We start from the raw sequence: 25,993 nt of genomic DNA, 5'->3' as shown, positions 1-25,993 counted from the left end.
ATTGATCAGAGTATTGAGCACAGGAGTTGGGAGGTCATGTTGTGGCTGTACAGGACATTGGTTAGGCCACTGTTGGAATATTGCATGCAATTCTGGTCTCTTTTCTATCTGAAAGATGTTGTGAAACTTGAAAGGGTTCAGAAAAGATTTTCAAGAATGTTGCCAGAGTTGGAGGATCTGAGCTACAGGGAGAGGCTGAACAGGCTGGGACTGTTTTCCCTGGATCGTCGGATTCTGAGGGGTGACCTTACAGAGGTTTACAAAATTATGAGGGATATGGATAGGATAAATAGACAAAGACTTTTCCCTGGGATCGGGGAGTCCAGACCGAGAGGGCATAGGTTTAGGGTGAGAGGGGAAAGATATAAAAGAGCCCTAAGGGGCAACTTTTTCACGCAGAGGGTGGTACGTGTATGGAATGAGCTGCCAGAAGATGTGGTGGAGGCTGGTACAATTGCAACATTTAAAAGGCATTTGGATGGGTATATGAATAGGAAGGGTTTGGAGGGACATGGACCAGGTGCTGGCAGGTGGGACTAGATTGGGTTGGGATATCTGGTCGGCATGGATGAGTTGGACCGAAGGGTCTGTTTCTGTGCTGTACATCTCTATGACTCTGTGCATCAGCTGTGACTTCCCAAGTCTGTGGAAGGCAGTCCCTGGGTCTGAATGAGTTCTATTCTTGATTCCATCTGCAAGCTGATTTGTACGCAAGTAGGAATACAGCGCAGGACATAGAAGTTGCAGGGAAGTGTGGGGAAACATTTGCATGTCTGATCTTTAAGACTGCACCCCTATGTGGGTTCACACTCACTCTATGCACACACACATACACTTTCTCACACTCACAACCCCCAACCCAGACAGACAAAGACCCACATGCACACATATATTTTGTGGGGTGAATTTGTACTTTCAAGGTTACATTGTACTTTGCTCGAAAACTGCATGCATTCATGTAGAAGTCTGAGCGCAAAAACTGCATGAATTCATGTAAAACTCCGTTATCTCACTTTTTTAGATTAGAATCAATCTAAACATCATGGCGTAGACAGAGAACACAGGGGGCCAACACCTTCAACATATTGTCTAGCTATCACCATTGTTAACAGCTGACCTGAGAACGCAACTTTTTAAAAAAAGCTTTTGTGATTTACATATGAAAGAAGTGAAACTATCACAGTATTCTAACAGATGAAAGGCTTAACAATCAATTTTTCAATGTATGATTTCAGTTACATCACACTGTAAATTCTTACTATAAACTCTGTGTTACGATTGAGCCCTCCACTACCACCTGATGAAGGAGCGACGCTCTGAAAGCTAGTGTGCTTCCAATTAAACCTGTTGGACTGTAACATGGATGTAATAGGATTGCTTATGGATCTCTGGAAGGAGTATAAACAGGCTGGAGGGCACAGGTAGCAAGATCTCGAGAGCATAAGTGACTACTCGGAGGGGTATTCGGAGCTATTAAAGAGTTCTTATATGAAAGTTATGAAATAAAAATGAAATGCTCCTGAAGGTGCAGATCAGATAAATAAAAGTGTTATTCCTCCTTGTTTGGTAAACATGTTGAAGTAAATATTTGGTTTGATGCTTAAATTCTTAGCTTATGCTGCATTAATGTATGAAATTTAAGCAATATTAATAAGGAAGCTCTGATTTCAATTTGTGTAGCCTTCTCTTCAGTTAAGTCTTTCGATATTTGTTGTCTTCAATTCCTGCAGTCATGAAGATTATTTCTCAGGACGGCCATATGGAGCACTAGATTCTGGCTTCAACAGTGTTGACAGTGGAGATAAAAGGTGGTCTGGCAATGAGGTACATGATTGAGTATCTTTTTAAAGTAATACATGGAGCACATAAAACCAGTGATTCAAAGATCTCTTTCCATATCTATTACAACTGCCAGTAGCTTAAAAGTTGCTTTCATGCTTTAATCATTGTAAAAAAAAAATGCCATTCACAATTCTCCTGGTTGTTCCTGATCAATATATCTCACAGGGAAAGTGGCTTGTTGGTTGGTTCATTTTGGCACTATTCTCTTGTTGCCGTCAGCTTTTGGACACTGGGGAAACTGTTCATTTTTATATGCCTAGGATTGTTGGTACTTAGCTAGTCCTACGTTTTGCAACATTCTTTGTCTTCCCCAGTGAGTGATTATCATTTTGTTAGTAAATCTCTCTCAATAATGAAAACAATATCAATTAAAATCTGAAATTACAGTTTTCCATCAGTATCTGAACAGCAGTACTGACAAATTCTTTTAGATTATCCAGCTGTGTATGACCATGCCATGTAAGATGCAGCACAGCACAGCCATCAGTGTGTAAACCACAGTCACTGAAAAAATGTATGAGGCCGAAGAGGAATTCTATCTCTGTTCCAAAGGGAGACGAGTTAATTCTCCTTCGTATTTTCAGTGCTACAGAGCTCTGGAAAGGCATGATTGCGAGGAAGACATCGGGAAAGCAAAAGCCAGTGGTGCCGTCCTCCTGATGAAATGTTCAGAGCATGACCTGGTATTTACAAATACTCTATTTCACTAGAGAGACACATACAAAACCCCCCGGCATCCCGCTGACTCCAGATATATGCACTTGCTCGACTATGTCGTCATCTGTGTGAGACCCGGCAAGGATATACACTTCTGCTGTATTATAGGAGCTGACGACTGCTGACAAACCGCCACTTCGTCCAGTTTACTATTTCCATCAAGCTAAAGTTCAATATCAATGGATTTGATGATTCAGCAAAGCAATGTCTTTTCAATCATTGCCTTACATCCAACTTTGCATTGCTCAATGCGAGATAGCATGGAATGCCTATGGCAGCTGGTCTCCTTTTGACTCGGTCATAAACAAGATTTGCGAAGAGACACTAAATTTCCCCACCATCAAACATCAAGACTGCTTTAACAAGAATGCCCTGGAAATCCAGGGGATACTAAATTGCAAATGCAAGGCACTCTTGAACAAGAAATGTTTCCAAAGCTCAAAGGAAAGAAAGCAGATGTGCAGACAAATGAACGCTGAGATCCAAAAAAAATCCCATGACCCAAATAGTTGATGGTAGGTGGAAAGTGTGGAGGACTTCGAGCAAATCGCCAACAGTAATGATGTGTCACTTTGTCATTGCAATCAAGACATTAACAGCCAGTGATCACTGAGCACTAAGAGCAGATTAGTGCTTGTCAACAACAGAAGAGCAGTGAGTATTATTTGGCTGGAACACTTTGAGGATCTCTTGAACTAAGACTTAGAACTCAGCGTGAGTGTCCTCAACCATGTTACCTTTCACCTAAAACCAAACTTTGTTGAACACCTCCTCCGCAACAATCCTCAACACCGGGTGCCCTGCAAGGTTGAGTACTTAGCCCACTACTGTACTCGTAGACACACATGACTGTGAGGCCAAATTCTGCACCAACTCCATTTACAAGTTTGCTGTTGTAAAGACAAAAAGTCTCTTCAATGTCAGCAAAATAAAGGAGCTGGTCATTGACTGCTGGAGGTATAGTGGAGGGCATACCTCTGTCTACATCAGTGGTGCTGAGGTGGAAGTACCTTGTTCCTAGGAGTGACGATTACCAACAAACTGTCCTGGTCCACCCGCATCGACTACGGTCAAGGAAGAACTGCAGAGCCGCTAATTCCTCAGGAATCTAAGGAAATTTGGCATGTCTACAAAGACTTCAAGAAATTTTAATAGATGCTACTGTATATATATCTGGATGCATCACAGCTTGGTATGGCAATTGCCCTTCCCAAGACCGAAATAAACTACATAGCGTTGTAAGCACAGCTCAGTCCATCAGGCAAAAGAGCCACCCATCCATTGAATTCATCTACATTTCCTACTGTATCGAGAAAGCAATCAACATAATCAAAGACCCCTTCCACCCTGGTTATACTCTCATGCATCTGAACATTTGCAAGAACAGGTGCTTCCCCACTGTTAGGAGGCTTTTGAATGGACCTCTTTAATGTTAGTGTTAATTTCTCTCTGCACATTGTTGGCAGCTGTAACATTGAATCCTGCACTCTGTTCTGTTACCCTGATGCAGTTGTATGTTATGATCTGCCTGGAAAGCATGTAAGCGAACAATTTTCACTGTTCCTTGGTACACATGACAATAACAAATCAAATCAAATCTGACAGCTGAGAGCCAGGAAGGCTGCCGGGGCACATAGTCTCTGCTGAAACTCTTACGTACATCTGGATGTAAGTTTGCTCACTGAGTTGGAAGGTTTGTTTTCAGATGTTTCGTCACCATACTAGGTAATATCATCAGTGAGCCTCCAGTGATGCACTGGTAGTATGGCCTGCTTTTTATTTGTGTTTAGGTTTCTGTGGGTTGATTACATCATTTCCTTTCTTTTTCTCAGGAGGTAGTAAATGGAATCCCATTTACCACTCCCTGAGAAAAAGAACAGGAAATGACATCACAGTTGAAAATTACATTTTCACAGGAAACAACATCTCCAACCCAAGGAAACTCAACACAGAAATTAAAAGCGAGCCATACCACACCCAGCTCAGCAAGCAAGCTTACATCCAGAGCCTCAACCTGAGCTATAAATCTTCTCAAAACTCGCTCTTACGTATATATGTGACCTAAATAGAAGAAGGAGAGCATGCCATTACATCTCTGGAATAAAATAATTGAGACCATTTTCAGTGAGACTGATTCGGATAACTACAGTGTAGTTTACTTGCTATCTGCTAAAATAAAGATCATTGCAGCCACAGGGGCGAAGGAGACTGAGGAGAGGTTTTGATTTCCTGCCAGATTCACAATGCGGGTTCCATCTAAAAGCACAGTGGACATCAAATTCACACTGAGACAAGTTCAAGAAAAGTGCAGAGAGCAGCTCCCTCTTATATATGACACTGCATTATAGCACAATAGGTTTATTTAAAACCAGAAGCTTTCAGAGCCCCATTCCTTCCTCAGGCACTAACTGTTGGACTATAATCCAGTATTGTGCGATTTTTAATTCAGTCCACCCCAGTCCAACACTGACACTTCCATGTCATGGCCCTCTTATATATGACATCCTTGTTCCTCAAAAGGGCCCTTGACTCTGTTACCTGTGTGGGATTATGAAGCATTCACTTCAAATTTGACTGCCTATAGCAATTCCACTTTACCTGCTGCATGACAATATGTAACGCATGAATTTGATGAACAAATCCACTACCGACCCAAAATGCATACATTTTTGGGTCAACCAAGACTCAGTCATTATACCAATACTCTACGTCATCTTGCTCACCATAACACTTCACCCATATCCAGGTTGTTTCATGCTGCAGTGGAGCTTTTCAACAGGATGAACAGAAAACTTCCCAATTAACGATGGAGGATCCATGAAGATGTCGCCCTTTTGAAGAGGCCCAGGCTGGAGCCAAGACAGAAGGCTTGCTAACATCAGAAGAAATGCAAGGAAACCACCCACACACCTTTTTCAAACTCCACTAGTGGCAGGGTGTAAGGCTCCATAGTGTACTGTTTAGTCGCCTCAGTATATAACTCCAAATTTGAAGGAAGTCATCCTCAGTTGTGAGGAACTGCCTAAGAAGAAAGCGTTACTATGCCACGTATGATAGACCCAAGGTAATATTTAAAGGATGGGCACATACTAACAGAGCTGTTTACATTGAAATATTGTCTGTTTGCAGATTGTTATTTCACAGTGTCCCTTGTGTAAAATCCACTACTGTGGTATTGATTATGTCATTTGCTCAAAATAAAGTGTTGCCTTTCAAATTGCAGCCCGCAGATGAGTTGACTGATCTCCCACAACGAATGACTGAAGTTGTGAAGGAGCAACGGCAGCGGCGAGATAGTCAATATCATGAGCATAGAGGTGTACCACCTGTGACAAATGGCCCAGGTAAATTTGGTCTGTTACAGAAATAACCGTAATAACTGAGTATGTGAGGTTATAGTAGAATGACACACTGGATGAAAATGAAGACACCTTCTCCAGTTGTTAGCATTTCTTTCATTTGCAGCTTGGCATATGTGCTACAATCGAAACTGAAGAATGTAAGTAGAGCAAAGAGACACATCACTTTATTGCATTGTTGGCAGTGTGGCTTAAAATATTTTACACCTGTGGGCAAGCTTTGGTCTCGTGTATGATTTTCAAATCTTTCTATTCTAATGTTTGCCACGGTTTCTTTCAGAAGCAAAATTTTACCTTGTTAAACCAATTCTTTCTTCATTTTGAATAACCGACGTGTATTCAAACACTTCAGAATATGTAAAATATTGTTATATTTTCCAGCTGTCAATTTTGTTTTTTCTTTGGTCTCCAATTATTGTACAAGCAATTTGACCAAATTAAATTAGTTATCCAGATATTGTTTCAATTCGTAATATCTTATTTTCCGATTGTTTGGTACAGTCTTGACATGTGTGATTTATGTGTCAGAGTTTGAGCATTGTTGTAGATTGATGCAATTAAATCCCAAACCCAAGGGTTGCCCATCTGTGATGTTTTGCTACCTGCAAGGCAAGCAGTTTAGATTTCCTCTTAAATAGAAGTTGATAGACTTTACATCTTTCATTTGCACTCCGTGCTCATTCATCCTACTGTCTGAGGAGATACCAAGCAGAATAGATAAAACAGCAGCAGTAGATGTAATATTTGTATTTTCAGAAGACATTTGAGAAGATATCACACTTTAGGCTACTTAATAAGATAATAGTTCATACTGTTGGAGATAGTTAGTGAATCCTCTATCTGTGCTATCAGAGAATTGGGATGAGGGCAGCATTTTCCACATGGCAACCTGTAATTGATGGAGTGTCACAAGGAGCAGAGCTGGGGCCACAATTATTTATCATGTATACTAATGACTTGGATGAGGAATTCTGTATTAGTGGTGCTGGAAAAGCACAGCAGTTTCAAACAGCATCCGAGGAGCAGGAAAATCGACGTTTCGGGCAAAAGTCCTTCATCAGGAATACAGATTGGATGAGGAAACCGATTGCATTAAGCCAAAATTGCAGATAGAATATAGTGTGGCAAAATGTGAGGTTATTCCCTTGGGCAGGAAGCGTACAGAACCTAAATATTAATTAAAGGGAGTAAAACTGCGGAAAGCTGCAGAAAAGAGATATTCGGGAGTCCTCATGCATGAATCACAAACAGCTAGCATCCAAGTTCAGCGGGTAATAAGGAAGAAAAATGGTGTGTTGGCTTTTAATTCAAAGGGAATGGAGTATAAGAGTAGTGTGGTTTTGCTATACCTCTGCCTCACCCCCAGACTGTATTATTCAGCAACAATTTTACTATAATTCTGTCCTTAAATCCAGGTTTTGCAAGTCAGTGTACCCCACAAAATCATCTATAGCATTAAATGCAATCAATCAAGTTATGTTTATGCCAGTTCTTTGCTGAGACAGCATTCATTCTGTTGCCTTGTTTCTCCTGACACACTATTTTGTTTGTTTCAAATATTTGCTTAAATTTTCTTGGATCTGACTGGTCCCTACATTACCAATTCCCAGCAATAAAACATGTTGTACACCTTATGTAAAATAAATTTCCCTAAGATCTCTCTCCACTCATTTAGTGATAATGTTATATTGATGACGCAGCCGACTTCTGAATTTCGAACCATAGATGTTATTATTTTCATATGCATTAGATCAAACTTGGAATAAGCTATAAAATCTCTTGTAAGCTTCTTGTTAAACAGTGGCTCGTTGTAATTATTTTTGTCTTCTTTCCAGTTGAACATGACCTGGAGCAGATTGATTACATTGACAGCTGTGCCATGGAGGAAGAGGAAGAGGATATGCGATTGCCAAAACGACTTGACTCCTCCAGTCTCAGCTCGCAATTCATAGCATACATTGAACGACGGCGGATTAACTATGATGTAACCTTTTAGTTCTTGCCTAAAACCAATTGGAATATTTGCATGTAAAGACTTTTTAAAATTCATTCACTGGATCTGGGTGTCTTTGCAAAGATAGTATTTATTGCCAATCCTTATTTGTTGTAAAGACGTGGCTGGTGAGCTGTCATCTTGAAGTGGTGAACTTCATATGGAGAAGCTACCCCCCAGTCCTTTTAGGCAGGGAGCTCCAGGATGTTGGTGATGTGACAATAAAAGGACAGAAGTATATCCCCAAACCAGGATGGCATGTATCTTTGAGCAGGAGAGTCATAGAGATGTACAGCACAGAAACAGACCCTTCGGTCCAACTCATCCATGCCGACCAGATATCCCAACCCTTCCCACCTGCCAGCACCTGGCCCCTATCCCTCCAACCCTTCCTATTCATATACCCATTCAGATGCTTTTTAAATGTTGCAATTGTACTAGCCTCCACCATTTCCTCTGGCAGCTAATTCCATACATGCACCACCCTCTGTGTGGAAAACGTTGCCCCGTAGGTCTCTTTTATATCTTTCCCCTCTCACCCTAAACCTATGCCCTCTTGGTCTGGACTCCCGAACCCAGGGAAAAGTCATTGTCTATTTATCCTATCCATATCCCTCATAATTTGTAAACCTCTGTAAGGTCACCCCTCAGAATCCGACGATCCAGGGAAAACAGTCCCAGCCTGTTCAGCCTCTTCCTGTAGCTCAGATCCTCCAACCCTGGCAACATCCTTGAAAATCTTTTCTGAACCCTTTCAAGTTTCACAACATCTTTCAGATAGAAAAGAGACCAGAATTGCAGTGGCCTAACCAATGTCCTGTATAGCCGCAACATGACCTCCCAACTCCTGTGCTCAATACTCTGACCAATAAAGGAAAGCATACCAAACGCCTCCTTCACTATCGTATCGACCTGCGACTCCACTTTCAAGAAGCTATGAGCCAGCACTCCAAAGTCTCTTTGTTCAGCAACGCTCCCTAGGACCTTACCATTAAGTTTATAAGTCCTGCTAAGATTTGCTTTTCCAAAATGCAGCACCTCACAGTACTTGGGGGTGGCAATAGTGTTCCTGTGCCCCTACTGCTGTCCTCCTGCTTGGTCATGACGATCATGAGTTTGGCAGGTGCTGTTGAAGAAACATTGCTGAACTGCTGTAATACATCTTGTAGCCAGTGGTGGTGGGAATTAATATTTACTGTGTTCAAAGGGTTGCTAATCCAGCAGGATACTTTGTCTTAGATGTCTTCAAGCTACTTGAATGTTTCTGAAGATACTGTTATCCAGACAAATACAGCATGTTCCAATACCATCGCTAATTTCTGACTTGTAGATAATGTTATGAAAGACTGAATATGAAGCATCTAAACCTATTCGTGGTTAGTGCAGTTAAGTTTCTGGTTAATGATGACACCCGTTACTTTGGTGGTGGAAGATTCTTTGATGTTGATACTGCTGTACATCAAGGGGAATTGATTACTCTTCCTTTTGCTTATTGAAAGTCGACATTGCCTGGTACAAACGTGACTTGCTACCTATTAACCCAAAGCTGAATGTTATCCAGATCTTGCTGAATATGGTTACAAACTCACTATCAAAGGAATTACAAACAGAGCCAAACCCAACAGTCAGCAACAAGTATCTACATTTTGGCCTTATGGTGAAGGGAAAGTCATTGATGAAGCAGCTTAAGATGGTTGAACTTAGAACACTACCCTGAATAATCCCTGAAGTTAGACTGAGCTTGAGCTAAGTATAATATTAACCAGTGGAGAATTTTCCCTCTCATTCCCATTTAACTTCAATTTTACTTTGACTCTTTGATGCTATGCTTGGTGAAAACCTGCCATGGCCTTAAGGACAGTTTCTCTCAACATTGGAATTGCTCTCTCTCGCCCTTGTTTGTACCAAGGTTATTGTTGGATAAGTGCCTTTTGATCCCCTATAAAGTAGTGACCATAAGACGATCGAAGTTAACATTCAGTTTGAAAGTGAAAAACTTGATTGGAAGCAAGCGTTTTTAACTTAATAAAAGAGAGTTACAGTGAAGCACGGATAGAGTTGGTTAAAGTAAACTGGGTGGATAGATTAGCAGGAAAGATAGTAAGTAAGCAACGGTAAGCATTTAAGGTGGTAGTTCATGACTGTCAGCAAAATTCATGACTCCCAATAAAGAGGCAAGATTCTAAGAGATCATTTAACCAACCATGGCTAAACGAGGAAACTATGGAGAGTATTAAGTTGAAAGAACAACCATGTAATGAGGCCAAGGTCAGTGATAGCCCCAAAGACTGAGATAAATTCAGAATCCAGCAAATGACTGAAAAGATATTAAAGACTGAGAAAGTAAACTATACAGACAAACTAGCAATGAGTATGAAAACTGAAAATAAGAGCTGCTTTAATATATCAGAAGGCAGAGAGAGATCAAACTGAATACAGACCCCTTCGAAAATGAATCTATAGAGGTAGTTATGGGAAACAAGCAAATAGCAGAGGAGTTGAACAGATACTTTGCATCAATCTTGATTGTGGAAGATGCTTTGAGCATCCCTTAATACTAAAGAATGAAGACAAGCAATTCAGTATCATCACTAGAGAAGCTGTATTAAATAAACTAATGGGGCTAACGGCATTAGTACCCTGGTCCTAATGGCTTGCATCAATTATTAAGGAATTACGAGCAGAACATTTGGAGAGTAATAATCTAATCAAGCAGAGTCAGCATAGCTTCATGAAAAGGAAATCACGTCTGACTAATTTATTCAAGTGTTGCAGGGAAAAGTTAGGAGAGTGGATGTGAGGAATGTTGTATCAGTCATTACCCTGTTGAGGCTTGAGGGGCTGAATGGTCTGTTTCTGTTCCTATTTTTATGGCCTTATTAATTGATGTCATTCAGAAACATAGAGACTGGGCTCTTGTGGTGCAGTGGTAGTGTCACTGTTGCTGGACTAAAAGGCCTGGGTTCAAGTCCCACCTCTTTCAGATGTATGTCATAACATATTTGAACAGGTTGATTAGAAAATGTTGAAACATAGAAAGTAGGAGCAGGAGTAGGCAATTTGGTTCTTTAAGCCTGCTGCACCATTCAATATGATCTGATATCCAACTCCGTGCCTTGTTCCTGCTTTCTCTGCATAGCTTTGAACCCTTTAACTCTAAAGCTATACCTAACTCATTCTTAAATGAATTTTAATTTGAACTGAATCAAACTGAAGCCTGTCTTCTGTGTCAGCAGGAGGCTGAGATGAATCATCCATCTGTGTGGTGTTTGCATGTTCTCCCCATGTCTGTGTGGGTTTCTGCCTAGTTCTCCAGTTTCCTCCCCCAGTCCAAAAATGTGCAAGTTAGGTGGATTGGCCATGGTAAATTGTCCATAGTGTCCCAGGGATGTACAGGCTAGGTGGATTAGCCATTGTAAATGTGGGCTTACGGAATAGGGGCTGGATCTGGGTCGGATATCTTTTGGAGGATCAGTGTGACCTCCAATGGCCTGAATGGTCTCTTTCCACGTTGTCGGGATCCTGTGACTTTAAACTTCCCTGTGAAAATGGTTGCAAATTCTTCAGCCTTGATTCTTACACTGGCATACTGGGTTACACCATTATAAGAAGGTGGAAATATTAATGAAACCTTCTTGTAAAAGCTTTTATAAGTACATTTTTAAAAGGAGAGTTGCTCAAATAAATGTTAATCCCTGAGAGACAGAGACAGGAAATAGCAAAGATATTCAATAAATATTGTGTATATATTTACGATTGGAGGCACAAGTACAACCCATAAATTGAGAATACCCCAGGGGCGAGTAAGAGTGAGGAAAATCATATTATTAATGCCAGTAGAATAAAGGTACTGGAGAAATTTAAATGACTAAAATCTAACTTTTTCGACAGCTTGATGGCATACATCCTAGGGTTCTAAGGCATGGCTATAATTACAATGGTTATGATTTTCCAAAATTTGGACCAGCCGAGTGAGTGGACACTAGCTTGGAAATGGAATATAATTTGGACAAGTATGTAGTTGTTGATCTTAGTGGGAGGAATTGAGATCCACAGAATGGTGAGAGGTTGACAAGCATTGATGTCCAAAGAAACATGAGAGTCTTTGTTCTGACCTGATTGAAAGCTACCATACAGGTGCAGCAACCAATTACAAAGGAAAATTGTATGCTGACTTTTATTGTAACAGGACTTGAATACAAGAGCAAAGATGTCTTGCTTAGTTGCATAGAACTTTGGTGAGAATGCACATGGAATGTCTTGTGCAGTATTGGTCCACTCCCTTAAAGCAACACATACTTGCTATTGAGACAGTGCAACAGAAATTCACCAGACTAATTCCTGGATGGTAGGACTGTCCTTTGAGGAGAGAACAAAAGAGAAGTACAGCACAGGAACAGGCCCTTTGGCCCTCCAGGTCTGTGCCAATCGTCATGCCCTAACTAAACTAAAAATAAACCTTCTGCCCTTATTTGGTCCATGTCCATCAATTTCCTCCCTATTCATGTAGCCATCCAAGTGCCTCTTCAATATCGCGAGCATGCCTGCTTCCACCACCTCTTTTGGCAGTGCGTTCCAGGCTCCTAACACTGCATGAAAATCTTATCTTGCACATCTCACTTTAACTTCCCCCCCCCTCACTCCTTGAGCCTGTGCCCGCTTGAAATTAACTTCAACACTAGGGAAAAGCCTCTAACTATCTACTCTATCTATGTCTGTCATAATTTTGTAGACCTCTATAAGGTCTCCTCCCAGCCGTCATCTTTCCATTGAAAACGATCCTAGTCTTTTTAACCTTTTCTCATAACCATGCCCTCGAGACCAAATAACATCCTGGTGCATTCTCTCTCCAAAGCTTCCATCGCCTTCTGGTCATGTGGCAACCAAAACTGCACATGATGCTCCAAATGCGGCATAACAAGAGTTTTATATAGCTGCAACATGCTTTGTCAAGGTTTGTACTCCATGCCCCAGCTGATGAAGGCAAGCATGCCGCTTTTAGGGGACGGTGTACCTGCACACCCAGATCCATCTGTACGTTAATGTTCCTACGTGTCCTGCTGTTTACAGTATAATTCACACCTGAGTTTGATCCTCCAAAATGCATCACCTCACATTTGTCTGGATTGAACTCCATGTGCCATTTCTGTGCCGAAGTCACTAATCTATCCATATCCTATTGCATCCTTTCACAATCATTGGCACTATCAGCAATTCCACCAATTTTGGTGTCATCTGATGTAATCAGATCACCCATATTTTCCTCCAGATCATTTTAATATACAAACAACAGAGGACCTAAAACTGATCCCCGTGGAACACCACTAAAGTCCATGTAAACAACATCCACAGTTCTTCCCTCATCAATTGTCTTTGTCACCTCTTCAAAAAATTCCATTAGTTTGGAAATCAGAAATTAGGGGAACTGGGCCTGTATTTTCTGGAATTTAGAAGAATACTCTATGATTTTAATATATAATGGTATCTTAGAACTTGGCAAATTCTTAAACCAATAGAAATTGTAAATGCAGGCAGATGTTTCCCCTGACTCTCAAGTTGAGAACCAAGGGACAAAGTTTGAGAATAAGGGGCAAACCATTTGTGACTGTGATGATGATGAATTCCTTCAGATGGTAATAGAGCTTTAAAATTCTGTACCTCAGAGTTATGTAAACTCAAGTCATTAAACATGCTCAAGACAGAGATTGATAGATTTGTAATTACCGTTAATATCAAGGGAAATGATGATGGTATGGGAAACAAAGATAGATGACAGGTCATGATCTAGAATGGCAGAGCAGGCTGAAAGGGTTGAATAGCCTACTGTTGCTGCAATGTTCCAATCCAAGTTTGCAGCTAATAAAAAAGTAGGTGAGAATACCAGCTGAGAAGAGGAGCCAGAAAGTCTGTTGAGTGATACATACAGGTTAAGTGAATGTACAATTAAGTGGCAGATGGAGAATTACATGGGGAAGAGTGAGGTTTTCCATATTATACTCCTGTTGGACAGTTGTTAATCCAAAGCTTGAATAGATTTATTCACAATGTGAAACATTGCAGGTATCTATTTCCTGATTTCACTCCACTCTTCTCTGTGACTATACATGCTCAAGTAAACATTGAACCAATATATGCTTTGATTTATACAAGTAACAATTAACTGTGAGCATAAAGCAAATTGAAAGATATGAAACTTATAAATATTGATGTTCAGATAGACTTGGGTCGGCTTATACACAGAACACAAAGTTAGTATTCAAGAAAAGCAAATAATCAGGAATATGTTTGGTATCTCGGCCTTTATTGTGAGGGGGCAAGAAAAAGTTCTGCTCTAATTGTACAGGGCTTTGAGAGACCACATCTGACTTCCTGTGTGAAATTTTGGTCTGTATTTATGGAAGGATACACTTGCATTGGAGGTGGTACAGCAAATATTTGCTTGATTGTTCCCTTGGGGTTAGAGGATTCTGTGCCTGAGCAAACTGGATCTATATTATCTTGAGAAGCTTGACTGGCGATTCCATTTAAGTATATAAGAGTCTGTGGGAACTGACTGAGTAGAGATTCAGAGATAAATTTTCTTAGCTGGGATAGAATATGGGAGTGCAGTACCAGGATAAGAGGCCAATCAGTTAAAACTGAGTTAAGAATTTTCTAACTCAAAGCTGTGTATCTTTGGAATTCTACAATTCAGAGAACCATCATTGAATGCACTTAAGGCTGAGACAGATTCTTGCCATTTCAATGATTCAAGGGATATTGCAACAGGCAGGAAATTGGAATTGAAGCCAAAGGTGCGGCATGATTGTGTTGAATGTGTGATCAAAGAGATTTCAAAATATATTATTATTTTTGGAATTTGATTTGTTTTAACAAGAGACATTTGGATGTGGGTTGGTGCTGTGACGGTTTTTTTGTTTAAAAAGATCAGTCATTCTGAAACGGTGACTGAAGTGCATCAGTTCAAAGAAGGCATGTGACTACAAATAAGGGCTTAAGAAAAGCTTTAAGGTGTGAATAGAGTAAGGTATTCATATTTTTGAGTTTAAAGCAGGAAGAATAAATACATTAAGCATGTGAATATATTTCAGTAACTATCACATGATCCAACTGAAAAAGGTAATTGAAACATATGATCTGTCAAACCAGGTTCATTTTGGGTTCTAATTTGTTCTGTTGTACCATTAGTGGGATCATTGCAAATGGCAGAGCAGGCTCAATCGGCCACAAGGTCTGCTGTTCTCCTATTTCTTGGTCTCTATATTCTCCAACTAATTGTTTAGTTCTCCACAGTCATTCATCACTGGATATTAAAGGACAGCAGAGTTTAATTCTGACCCAGTGTTTGTGGAAACACCTTATTTCTGTTTGTATCATGTTGCTTCTGCTGTTTAGCATGCATCTTGTACTGTGTTGCATGGGCCCTATTCAGTAGCTTCACCATTTTGGCACCTTTACACTTAGACATGCCTGCTGCTGTTCCTGAAATGTTTTCCTACACTTCTCATTGGACCACATTTGATTGCTCTGGCTTGATGGTGGATTGAGAGATTTGTCATACCAAGAATTACAATGCTGGGTGAGTGCAATCGTACTACTGCTGATGATCCACATTACCTCATGGAGTACCAATTTTGAGTTGCTTATCAGTTAAGAATCTTTTTTTGTTAGCAGAGTAGTGGTGCCACACAACATGATGGAGAGTGTCGTCATTATAGAATGGAATGTGCTATCACTGAGACTGTGCAATGCTCCTTCCAACTAACCTTGTCATTGATATGGACCATATGAATTGGCAGAGGGATGGCTTACTTAGTTTTATGACTGGTTTGCAATACAGAGTGATTCCACTCACATGGATTCAGTTCCCATACTGGTAGAGGTTACCATGAAGGACTCTCTTCTCAACTTCGACCTTTATAGATTGGTGAGAGCAAGATCAAGGAGGTTTCTCTGTTTTCTCACCACATGCTGCAAGACCAAACTGTCAATGGCGTCCTTCAAAACTGACAACCTTCATTTGTCATTTTGATAAATATTAACATTTTCATCCAGAGAGCATTCTCTGCCCTTACTATTCTCAGCACTTCTTCCCAACATGAGGAATACTGACATATTAGCTGAGATAGTGTAGTTAATGATAATCAACAGGGGATTTTCTTGTAAATGATTAACCTGATGCCATGAGACTTCATAAGATCAGATGTCAATGCTAAGGATTCCCAGTTAATCCCTGTCCATCTGTATATATCTATATCACTGTGTCACAGAATCATTCATAACAAAAGAGGCCCTTTGGCTCATGGAGTCTATAGCGTCAAAAAAATTCCCACTACCTACACTCATCCCACTTTCCCAGACTAGACCCATAACCTTGAATGCTATGACATTTCAAATGTTTATCCAACTACATTTTAAACAGTGTGAGGTTACCCACCTCAACTATCTTTCTAGGCAGTGTCTTCCAGATCATACTATGGGTAAAAACATTTTTCCTCAAATCTCCTCTAAACCTCCTTCCTTTCACTTTCAAAAGATGCCCCTTTGGTCTTCATCTTTCAACTAAGGGGACAGCTGCTTTCTATCCAACCTGTCCAGGCCCCTCATAATCTTGTAGACCTCCAGTCTGATCCTCCTCTCAACCTTCTCTGCTCCAAAGAAAACAACCCAAGCTTATCCACCCTTTCTTCATAGCTGAAATCCTCCATCCCAGACAACATCCTGGTCAATCTCCTTGAAATCAGTCACATTCTTCCTAAGGTGTGAGGTTCAGAACTGCACACAATACTGTAGTTATGACCTAACCAATGTTCCGACCAGCTCCAAAATAATTTCCCTGTTCTGATCATCTATACTTCTACTATAACGGCAAACATTCTGTATGCCTTCTTAACTATCCTATTAAACTGTCCTGCCATCTTCAATGATCTGTGGTCAAGCACCTTAAGATCCGTCTGTTCTTCTGAACTTCCTCTTGTTTTATTCATTGAACACTTCCTTGTACTTCTTCCAAAGTGCATTACCGTACAATTATCAAGGTTAAATTCCATCTCTTTGTATCATCCAAAAACTTCCTTATGATACCACTCCCATTCTCATCTACCTTATTTATGAATATCCCAAATAATAATGGACCCAACACTACTCACTGCAGAACAACCCCCACTGCTTATCAGGAGCCAGTCACAAAAACAGCCTTCTACCACCACTGTCTGCCGCTGAGCTAAATCTAGATCCAACTTGACAAAAAACCCTGGATCCAATGTGTTTTTGCTGCTTTTATCAATTTCCCTTGTAGGACCTTGTCAAAGGTCTGTCTGAAGTCCATAAAAAGTACGTAAACTGTTCTGTCTCATCTACTCACTCGCTTGTCTCCCCATAAATTCAACCAGATTAGGCTTGACCTTTCTTTGACAAAGGCATGCTGACAATCCTGATCAAACCTTGCCTCTCTAAATGGCGAATAATTGTCTCCTTTAGTATTTTCTGCAATAGATTCCATAGTGGGTCTGTTCCAGCAGGGGAACAGAGTAGAGAGGAATGCTGCTGGAAGAATCTGCTGCACAGGCTGAAAAATGTGATTCCGAGAATAGGGCTATCAGATTGTTGCCTGACTGTGTTGGCTGCCCTCTGGGGCACCCGCACCAACCAACCCAACCGCCCCGTGGCTGAACACTTTTAACTCCCCCTCCCACTCCGCCAAGGACATGCAGGTCCTTGGCCTCCTCCACCACCAGACCATAGCAACACGACGCCTGGAGGAAGAGCGCCTCATCTTCTGCCTAGGAACCCTCCAACCACAAGGGATGAATGCAGATTTCTCCAGCTTTCTCATTTCCCCTCCCCCCACCTTTTCTCAGCCCCAACCCTCAGACTCAGCACCGCCTTCTTGACCTGCAATCTTCTTCCCGACCTCTCCGCCCCACCCCCTCTCTGGCCTATCACCCTCACCTGAACCTCCTTCCACCTATCGTATTCCCAACGCCCCTCCCCCAAGTCCCTCCTCCCTACCTTTTATCTTAGCCTGCTTGGCACACCCTCCTCATTCCTGAAGAAGGGCTTATGCCCAAAACGTCGATTCTCCTCCTTTGATGCTGTCTGACCTGCTGCGCTTTTCCAGCAACACATTTTTAAGCTCTGATCTCCAGCATCTGCAGTCCTCACTTTCTCCTTTGGATTAGGAGTCCAGTAATACAAACACAATGACATTATACCCATTTTATATGATTGAGTAGTGATTTGCTGACGCACTGTATGTTTATAGATGTTTGAATTTAATAGCTACATTTTGCATCATCCTTGCTAATAAAATAATTTATTGTACTGTTTACTAAGTTGCTGTTTACTTGCATGGATTAATTTAACGCACAAAAATAAAATTTGGATTGTTTTTGTACATGTAGTACAATGTACAGTTGTGTAAAATGCAAAATAAGTTTCGTGCATTGATAACTAGATTAGTGATCGTAACCAAAATTCATTTGAATGATCCCAGCTAATGATAATACTAGACAAATCAGATCCCAGAAGGAAACCTGATTTGATCATATTTTTCATTTTGGTAATGGGTTATCATTGTGGTTATTCTCTGAAGATTGCAGATGTTCATTAACATCAGACTACAAGTTTATTATACAACAAAAAAAAATGAAAATATAGATGAAAGTTATAAAGATCTGAACACAAACAGGAAAGCAAAATTTCAATCCGTTCCCCGAACACTATCCTTTTACAGCCATTAACCCCGAAACTCCCTCAATCAGGAGATGAAAGAAACAGGTAAGTCCACCCTCTAGATGTGATACAGAAAGGAATTCTCTGATATTTCAATACTAAAAAATAGTAATGTTAGCACAGATGTAATTGAACTTTACAGTGTTTTCAAAATATTTCTTATTTATTAGATGTAAATAGCTTAGTTTATTCTATTTAACCTTATTTTATTCTACGTAATAAACTTTTGTATTGTTAAAACCAAAATGCATTATTCTGTGCTTGTATTTCCATGAAAGATCACTTTTTTAAAATAAAAACAAATCAAAACATGATCTTTCAAGCCAGTCTTTATTTTGGAATCTGACTTTTCCAGTAGTAATATAGCTGGGATCATAACAATATGAACATCCCATCCACTAACATCACAGGGTTTTACCTTGGCACTGGAGTCACATGCTTTCTTGGAATTGATGCACCTTGGTCACTTATAAATGATTTTCTGTCCTTTTTCAAAAAGAGAACCTTCACAGGACTAGCCCATATCTACCTTCCTGACTGTGAAATCCGTTCCCGATATGTATGTATGTATAACACCTTTCATCACACATTTTGTAATCATCGATCATAGATCTGTTATGGAACTGTAATTATTTGGCAGGATTACAATTGATAATCCAGTACTGAAGGATTTTTTTTCCTTTGAAGGCTGTTCCGATGAAATCAAAGCATGTTGGAGATCCACAAAAACCTGTGAGTGACAGGGGCTGGCCACAACAAAACAGGTATTGCCTTCAATTTAAACTTTGACTTTATGTGAAATAATTAAAGATTTTGCCAAGCCAGTGAACTCCTTTTAGAAAGGTAATTGGGTCTATGGGTATTTGTATAACTGTATTCCAAAATGAATTTGCACTTACCAGAGAGAAGCAGCCATCCAGAAATTAAGGAAGTAGGGATTAAAACATAATTTCTTGTGTACATTCTTTATGAAAAAATGAACCAAAAACAATGGAATTAATGCCTGTAGCTATAGGCTCTTTAGCTGGGCATCAACAGCAAGAAGAATATAAGATGTTTTTGTTCAAAGAGAGATAACAAAATTCTAGAGACAAATACTATAATTTAAAAAATGGATTTTGAAAAAGAAAGTCCACCTTTACTCAACAAATAATTTAAAGTAACGGAAAGGGTACGGTGGTAGGGTTGGTATACATGTTTCAGAAAGTCTTTGGGAAAGTTCCACATAATACACTTACAGCAAAGGTCAGTGTGTGTGCAGTTAACAGCCTGTCAATTTTTTTTAAAAATTGTACTTGAAATCTAGGTTTCTCCAACTAGGCTAGTATTTATGTCCCATCATCTTGGAGCAATTGTTACTTGCCATTTGTCAGTCCAAACCTGGATGTTGTCTTATCATGCTGTATATGGATAGCTTCAGTATCTGAGGAGTTGTTAATGGTGTTAACCATTGTAGCATTGCAACATTTCCCACTCTGACATTATGATAGATCCCTACTCTGACTTTATGATAGAGGGGAAGTCATTGAAAAGCAGCTTTATTTTGGGCCTACCCTAGGGAGCTCTTGCAGTCATGTCCTGAGGCTGAGATGAATGAACTCCAACAATCACAACCATTTTCCTTTACATAGGTATGACTAATGGGGAGTATTTCTCCTGATTCCCATTGCCTCCCATTTTTCAAAGGCTTGTTGCTACTCTATGCTGTCACATTCTGCCAATATGTCTCTCACGCTTACCTTCTCTTGTTTGTCCATGGTGGGACCAAGGTTGTAATGAGGTCAGTCGTGAGTGGCTCTGCAGAACCCAAACTGTCTGTCAGTGAACACTTTATTCCATTATAATTGCTGCTTGGTCACACTGTCGATGACCCCTTCCATCACTTCACTGGTGATTAACACTCAACTGATAGGCAGTAATTGAACAGGTTTTATTTGCCCTGCTTTCTGTGAAAATGACATACCTAGGCAATTTTTGACATTGCCTAGTAGGTTCCATTGTTGTAACTGTACTGGAACAGCTTGGCCACAATAAGGCTAGTTCTGGGGGACAAACCTTCACTATAGTTGGGCTTTGACAATGTTCCATAGTCTTTGCAGTAACCAGAATATTGAGCCATTTCTTGATACTACCTGGAGTGAATCTAATTGGCTGAAATCTAGAATCTGGAATGCTTGGGACCTCAGAACAAGGCTGAGATAGATTGTGCATTCAACACCTCTGGCTGAAGACGTAGACATGTATTTCATCCTTGACTTTTGCACTAATATACTAAGGTTCCCTGTAGTTGGTTAGTTGCCCAAGACAATTCACACTTTGTGACACAATTGCAGAGTTTAGATCTCATCCACTGGTTATTGATTGCTTAGCTTTACCTCCTACATGATGCTTCAACTGTATTACCATTACCATCAAGGCAGGAAATCAACCCTGATTCATTAGAGAGTGCAGGAAGGCATACCAAGAACAGCACCAGACGTACCTAAAAATGAAATATCAACCTGGTGAAGCTACCAAACAGGACTACGTGAATGTCCATCAGCATAAGCAGCAAGTAACAGACAGAGCTGAAAATGTGTTGCTGGAAAAGCGCAGCAGGTCAGGCAGCACCCAAGGAGCAGGAGAATTGATGTTTCGGGTATGAGCCCGAAGAAGGGCTCATGCCCGAAACATCGATTCTCCTGCTCCTTGGATGCTGCCTGACCTGCTGCGCTTTTCCAGCAACACATTTTCAGCTCTAATCTCCAGCATCTGCAGTCCTCACTTTCTCCTAGAAGTAACAGACAGAGCCAAGCAATCCCACAACCAACAGATCTGATCTAAGCTCTGTGGTCCTGCCACATCCAGTCGCGAAGAAAGGGGGATAATTAAACAGTTCACTGAAGGAGGAGGCTGCACAAGTATCCCCATTCTCAATGATGGCAGATCCCAAAACATTAGTGCAAAAGTTAAGGCTGAAGTATTCTCAAAAATCTTTAGCCAGAAGCGCCGATTGGATTATCCATCTTAGCCTCCTACAGTGATCCCCAGTCTTTCTCATACCAATCTTCAGCCAATTTAAGTCATTCCACGTGACATCAAGAATCGGTTGGAGACACTTGAGAAAGCATTGACTATGGGCCCTGACAATATTCTAGCCAGAGCAGAGTCATAGAGATATATATACAGCAGGGAAAAAGCCTTTTTGGTCCAACTCAATTATGCCGACCAGCTATCCCAAATAAGTGCAGTCACATTTGGCAGCATTTGCTCCATATCCCTCTAAACCCTTCCTATTCATATATCCATCCAGATGCCTTTTAAATGTTGTAACTGTACCAGCCTCCACCACTTCCTCTGACAGCTCATTCCAGACATGTGTTGAAAATTTGCCCTTTAGGTCCTTTTTAAATCTTTCCTCTCATCTAAAACCTCTGACTCCCCTTTTGGACTCCCCCATCCCAAGGGAAAGACCTAATCAATTTATCTTGTCCATGCCTCTCATGCTGTTATAGACCTCAGTAAGATCACCCCTCGGCCTCTGACACTTCAAGGAAAATAGCCCCAGTCTATTCAGTCTCTCCTTATAGCTCAAACTTCCAACTCTGGCAACATCCTTAGAAATCTTTTCTGATCTCTTTCAAGTTTCACAGCATCCTTCTTATAGTAGGAAGACCAGAATTGCCTGCAGTATTCCAAATGACTTGTGCTCCATAGCTTGTTGCTCCCATAGCCAAATTCTTCCAGTGCGTTTACAACAAACTGATAATGTGGATAATTTCCCAGGTATGTCCTGTACATAAAAAGTATGACAAATCCAACACTGCCAATTACAGTCCCATCAGTCTACTCTCAGTCATCAGTAAAGTGATGATATCAACAGTGCCATCAAACAGCACTGTTCAGCAATAACCTGCTTAGTGACGCCCAGTTTGGATTCTTATACGTAGCTCCTTAACCTTATTACAGCCATGCTTCAAATGTAGACAGAACAGCTGCATTCCAGAGATGATGTGAGAGTGACAGCCTTTGATATCAAGGCTGCAGTCGACTGAGTGTGGCATCAAGGAGCCTGAGCAAAACTGGGATCACTGGGTATCAGGGGTAAACTCTGCTGGTTGAAGTCATACCTGGCGCATAGGAAGATGATTGTGGTTGTTGAATGTCAGTCACCTCAGCTTCAGGACATCTCCTCAGGAGTTCCTTAGGGTAGTGTCCTAGGCCAACCATCTTCAGTTGTTTCATCTATGGCCTTCCCTCCATAATAAGGCTCTTTTGGGGATGTTTGCCAATGATTGCACAATGACAATGCTCAGTGCCATTTGCAACTCCTCGGGTACTGAAGTAGCCCATATTCAAATGGAACAAGATCTGGATGATTTCCAGGCTTGTACTGACAAATGGCAAATAGCATTTATGCCAGACTATGACCATCACCAAGAGGAGACAACATAACTACCCCACTTTGCCATTTAATGGTGTTATCATAACTCAGTCCCCCAATATCAACATCCTGTGGGTTACTGTTGACCAGAAATATAACTGGAGTCACCATATAAAAACAGTGGCTACAAGAGCAGATCAGAGATGAGGAATATTGCGGCAAGTAACTCAACTACTGACTCTCCACGGCATAGGCAAAGGTGAGGACTGCAGATGCTGAAGACTTAGAATCGAGAGTGTGGTGCTGGAAAAGCACAGCAAGTCAGGCAGTATCTGAGGAGCAGGAGAATTGACGTTTGGGGGCAAAAGCCCTTCGTCAGGAATGAGGCTGTGAGCCGAGGATGTTGGGGCTGGGGTGGGGGGAGATAGGTCAGAGTGTGATAGGTAGATGGTGGTAGGGAAAATGGTGATAGGTCGGAGAGGATGGTGTAATAGATAGGTGGGAAGGAAGATGGGCATGTAGGACAGGTCATGAGGGTGGTGCCGAGTTGGAAGGTTGGAACTCAGATAAGGTGGAGGGAGGGGAAATTAGGAAACTGGTGAAATCCACATTGATACCATGGGTTGGCGGGTCCTGAGCCAGGCGTCGGGTAGTTAGGGAGTGGCAGTGGAGGAGGCCCAGGACCTACATGTCCTCGGCAGAGTGGGAAGGGGAGTTGAAGTGTTCGACCACAGTGCAGTGGGGTTGGTTAGTGAGGGTGTCCCAGAGATGTTCTCTGAAGTGTTCTATGATAGGCGTCCTGTCTCCCCAATGTAGAGGAGACAGCGTCAGGAGTAAAGGATACAGTAAATGACGTGTGGAAGTGCAAGTGAAACTTTGATAGATGTGGAAGGCTCCTTTGTGGCCTTGGACGGAAGTGAGCAGGGAGGTGTGGGCGCAGGTTTTGCAATTCCTGCAGTGGCTGGGGAAAGTGCCGGGAGGGGAGGGTGAGTTGGTTGCTTTATGATGTGGTGCTAATCAAGCAGGCTGCTTTGTTCTGAATGGTGTCAGAGTTATACAGCACAGAAATACAGCCATTCGTCCATGCCGACCAAACAAAACTAGTCCCACTTGACCCATATCCCTCTAAATTTTCCAACTCCGGTACCTCCACAGCATGTCCACCACCCAAAGTCAGGAGTGTGATGGAATAGCCCCCACATGTCTGAATGGGTGCAGCTCCAGCAACACTCAAGAAGCTTAACAATTCCTGGATATCATTGAAGCCTAGCCTGATGAGTGACAAAGAACATTTGCACCATATGGTTCCCAAACAATGATCAACTCTGACAAATAAGAATCTAACCATATATCATTGACATTTAATGGCTTTATGTTCACTGAATTCCCCACTATCATCATCCTGTGGGCAAATGTTGATGAGAAACTGAACTGAACCTGCTTTATAAATACTGTGGCTACAAAAGCAGGTTAGAGGGTAGAAATTGAAAACACATTTGGACAGGTACATGAGTTGGAAAAGTTTAGAGGGATGTGGGTCAAACACAAGCAAATGGGACTAGTTTTGTTTGGTTGGCATGGACGAATGGGACCAAAGGATCTGTTTCTGTGCTGTATGACACTCTACACCATTCAGGACAAAGCAGCTTGCTTGATCGGCACCACGTCGTAAAGCAAACCTCCCACCCCACCCTCACCCCATAACTACCACCAGCACTCAGTAGCAGCAGTGTGTACTGTCTGCAAGATGCACTGTGGAAATTCACCAAAGATCGTTAGATCGCATATTCCAAACACATGACCATTCCCATCTAGAAGGACAAGGCAACAGATATATGGGAGCACCTGCAAGTTCTCCTCCAAGCCACTAACCATCCTGACTTGGAACTGTATTGCTGTTCCTTCACTGTCACTGGAGTGGTGTGTGGAGGTTAATGTGTTTTTAAATGTCAGTATTGATAAAATGGTCACATATTTTGCTGGGTTCATTATTTGATAAAAGCAAGTTTTACCGTTACGTTTGAAGATTCTAACCTTATTACCTGCATGTCTAGTATTTAATTTTTATTAACATTAAGCTTATGATTGAATTTCTTTTCCAGTGTATTTTCAGAAGCTGGCTTGAGCTCTCCAACTCCATCTTGTGGTCAAAGTGTGGTAATTATCATACTATAGATCATATTCAGTGTCTTTAAAACATATTCAGTGTTATCAAAGTTTATGGAAAATGCATTTAAAATGTTAAAATTGACCTGGAAGTAACCACAAGCAATGGCTTACAGCTATGATGAAGCAAGATTAAAACGTCAAGAGTTAAGTTCAAGAATTATAGAGTCATAGAGATGTACAGCATGGAAACAGACCCTTCGGTCCAACCCGTCCATGCCGACCAGATATCCCAACCCAATCTAGTCCCACCTGCCAGCACCCGGCCCATATCCCTCCAAACCCTTCCTATTCATATACCCATCCAAATGCCTTTTAAATGTTGCAATTGTACCAGCCTCCACCACTTCCTCCGGCAGTTCATTCCATACACGTACCACCCACTGCATGAAAACGTTGCCTCTTAGGTTCTTTTATACCTTTCCCCTCTCACCCTAAACCTATGCCCTCTAGTTCTGGATTCCCCGACCCCTGGGAAAAGACTTTGCCTATTTATCCTGTCCATGCCCATCATGATTTTATAAACCTCTATACAGTCACCCCTCAGCTTCTGACGCTCCAGGGAAAACAGCCCCAGCCTATTCAACCTCTCCCTACAGCTCAAATCCTCCAACCCTGGCAACATCCTTGTAAGTCTTTTCTGAACTCTTTCAAGTTTCATAACATCTTTCCGATAGGAGGGAGACCAGAATTGCATGCAATATTCCAACAGTGGCCTAACTAATGTCCTGTACAGCCGCAACATGACCTCCCAACTCCTGCACTCAATACTCTGACCAATAAAGGAAAGCATACCAAATGCCGCCTTCACTATCGTAT

The 25,993-nt window shown here is 41.2% G+C and overlaps 1 protein-coding gene across 8 annotated transcripts in view; it reads left to right on the top strand.

Annotated features, from left to right (window-relative positions):
- The window catches only part of lrch3 (leucine-rich repeats and calponin homology (CH) domain containing 3), a 188,148-nt gene that overhangs the window by 124,140 nt on the left and 38,015 nt on the right, over positions 1 to 25,993 (top strand). For all 8 annotated transcript variants that reach the window (XM_043702401.1, XM_043702399.1, XM_043702400.1 and 5 more), the window contains exons 7-11: positions 1,731 to 1,824; positions 5,783 to 5,903; positions 7,754 to 7,902; positions 19,333 to 19,409; positions 25,111 to 25,165. In XM_043702401.1, the coding sequence (XP_043558336.1) occupies positions 1,731 to 1,824; positions 5,783 to 5,903; positions 7,754 to 7,902; positions 19,333 to 19,409; positions 25,111 to 25,165 (496 nt within the window). The remainder of the gene's footprint in view (positions 1 to 1,730; positions 1,825 to 5,782; positions 5,904 to 7,753; positions 7,903 to 19,332; positions 19,410 to 25,110; positions 25,166 to 25,993) is intronic.

The sequence above is a fragment of the Chiloscyllium plagiosum genome, chromosome 13, assembly GCF_004010195.1.
Source record: "Chiloscyllium plagiosum isolate BGI_BamShark_2017 chromosome 13, ASM401019v2, whole genome shotgun sequence".
Taxonomy (NCBI): domain Eukaryota; kingdom Metazoa; phylum Chordata; class Chondrichthyes; order Orectolobiformes; family Hemiscylliidae; genus Chiloscyllium; species Chiloscyllium plagiosum.
This window is presented reverse-complemented; position numbering and strand designations above follow the sequence as displayed.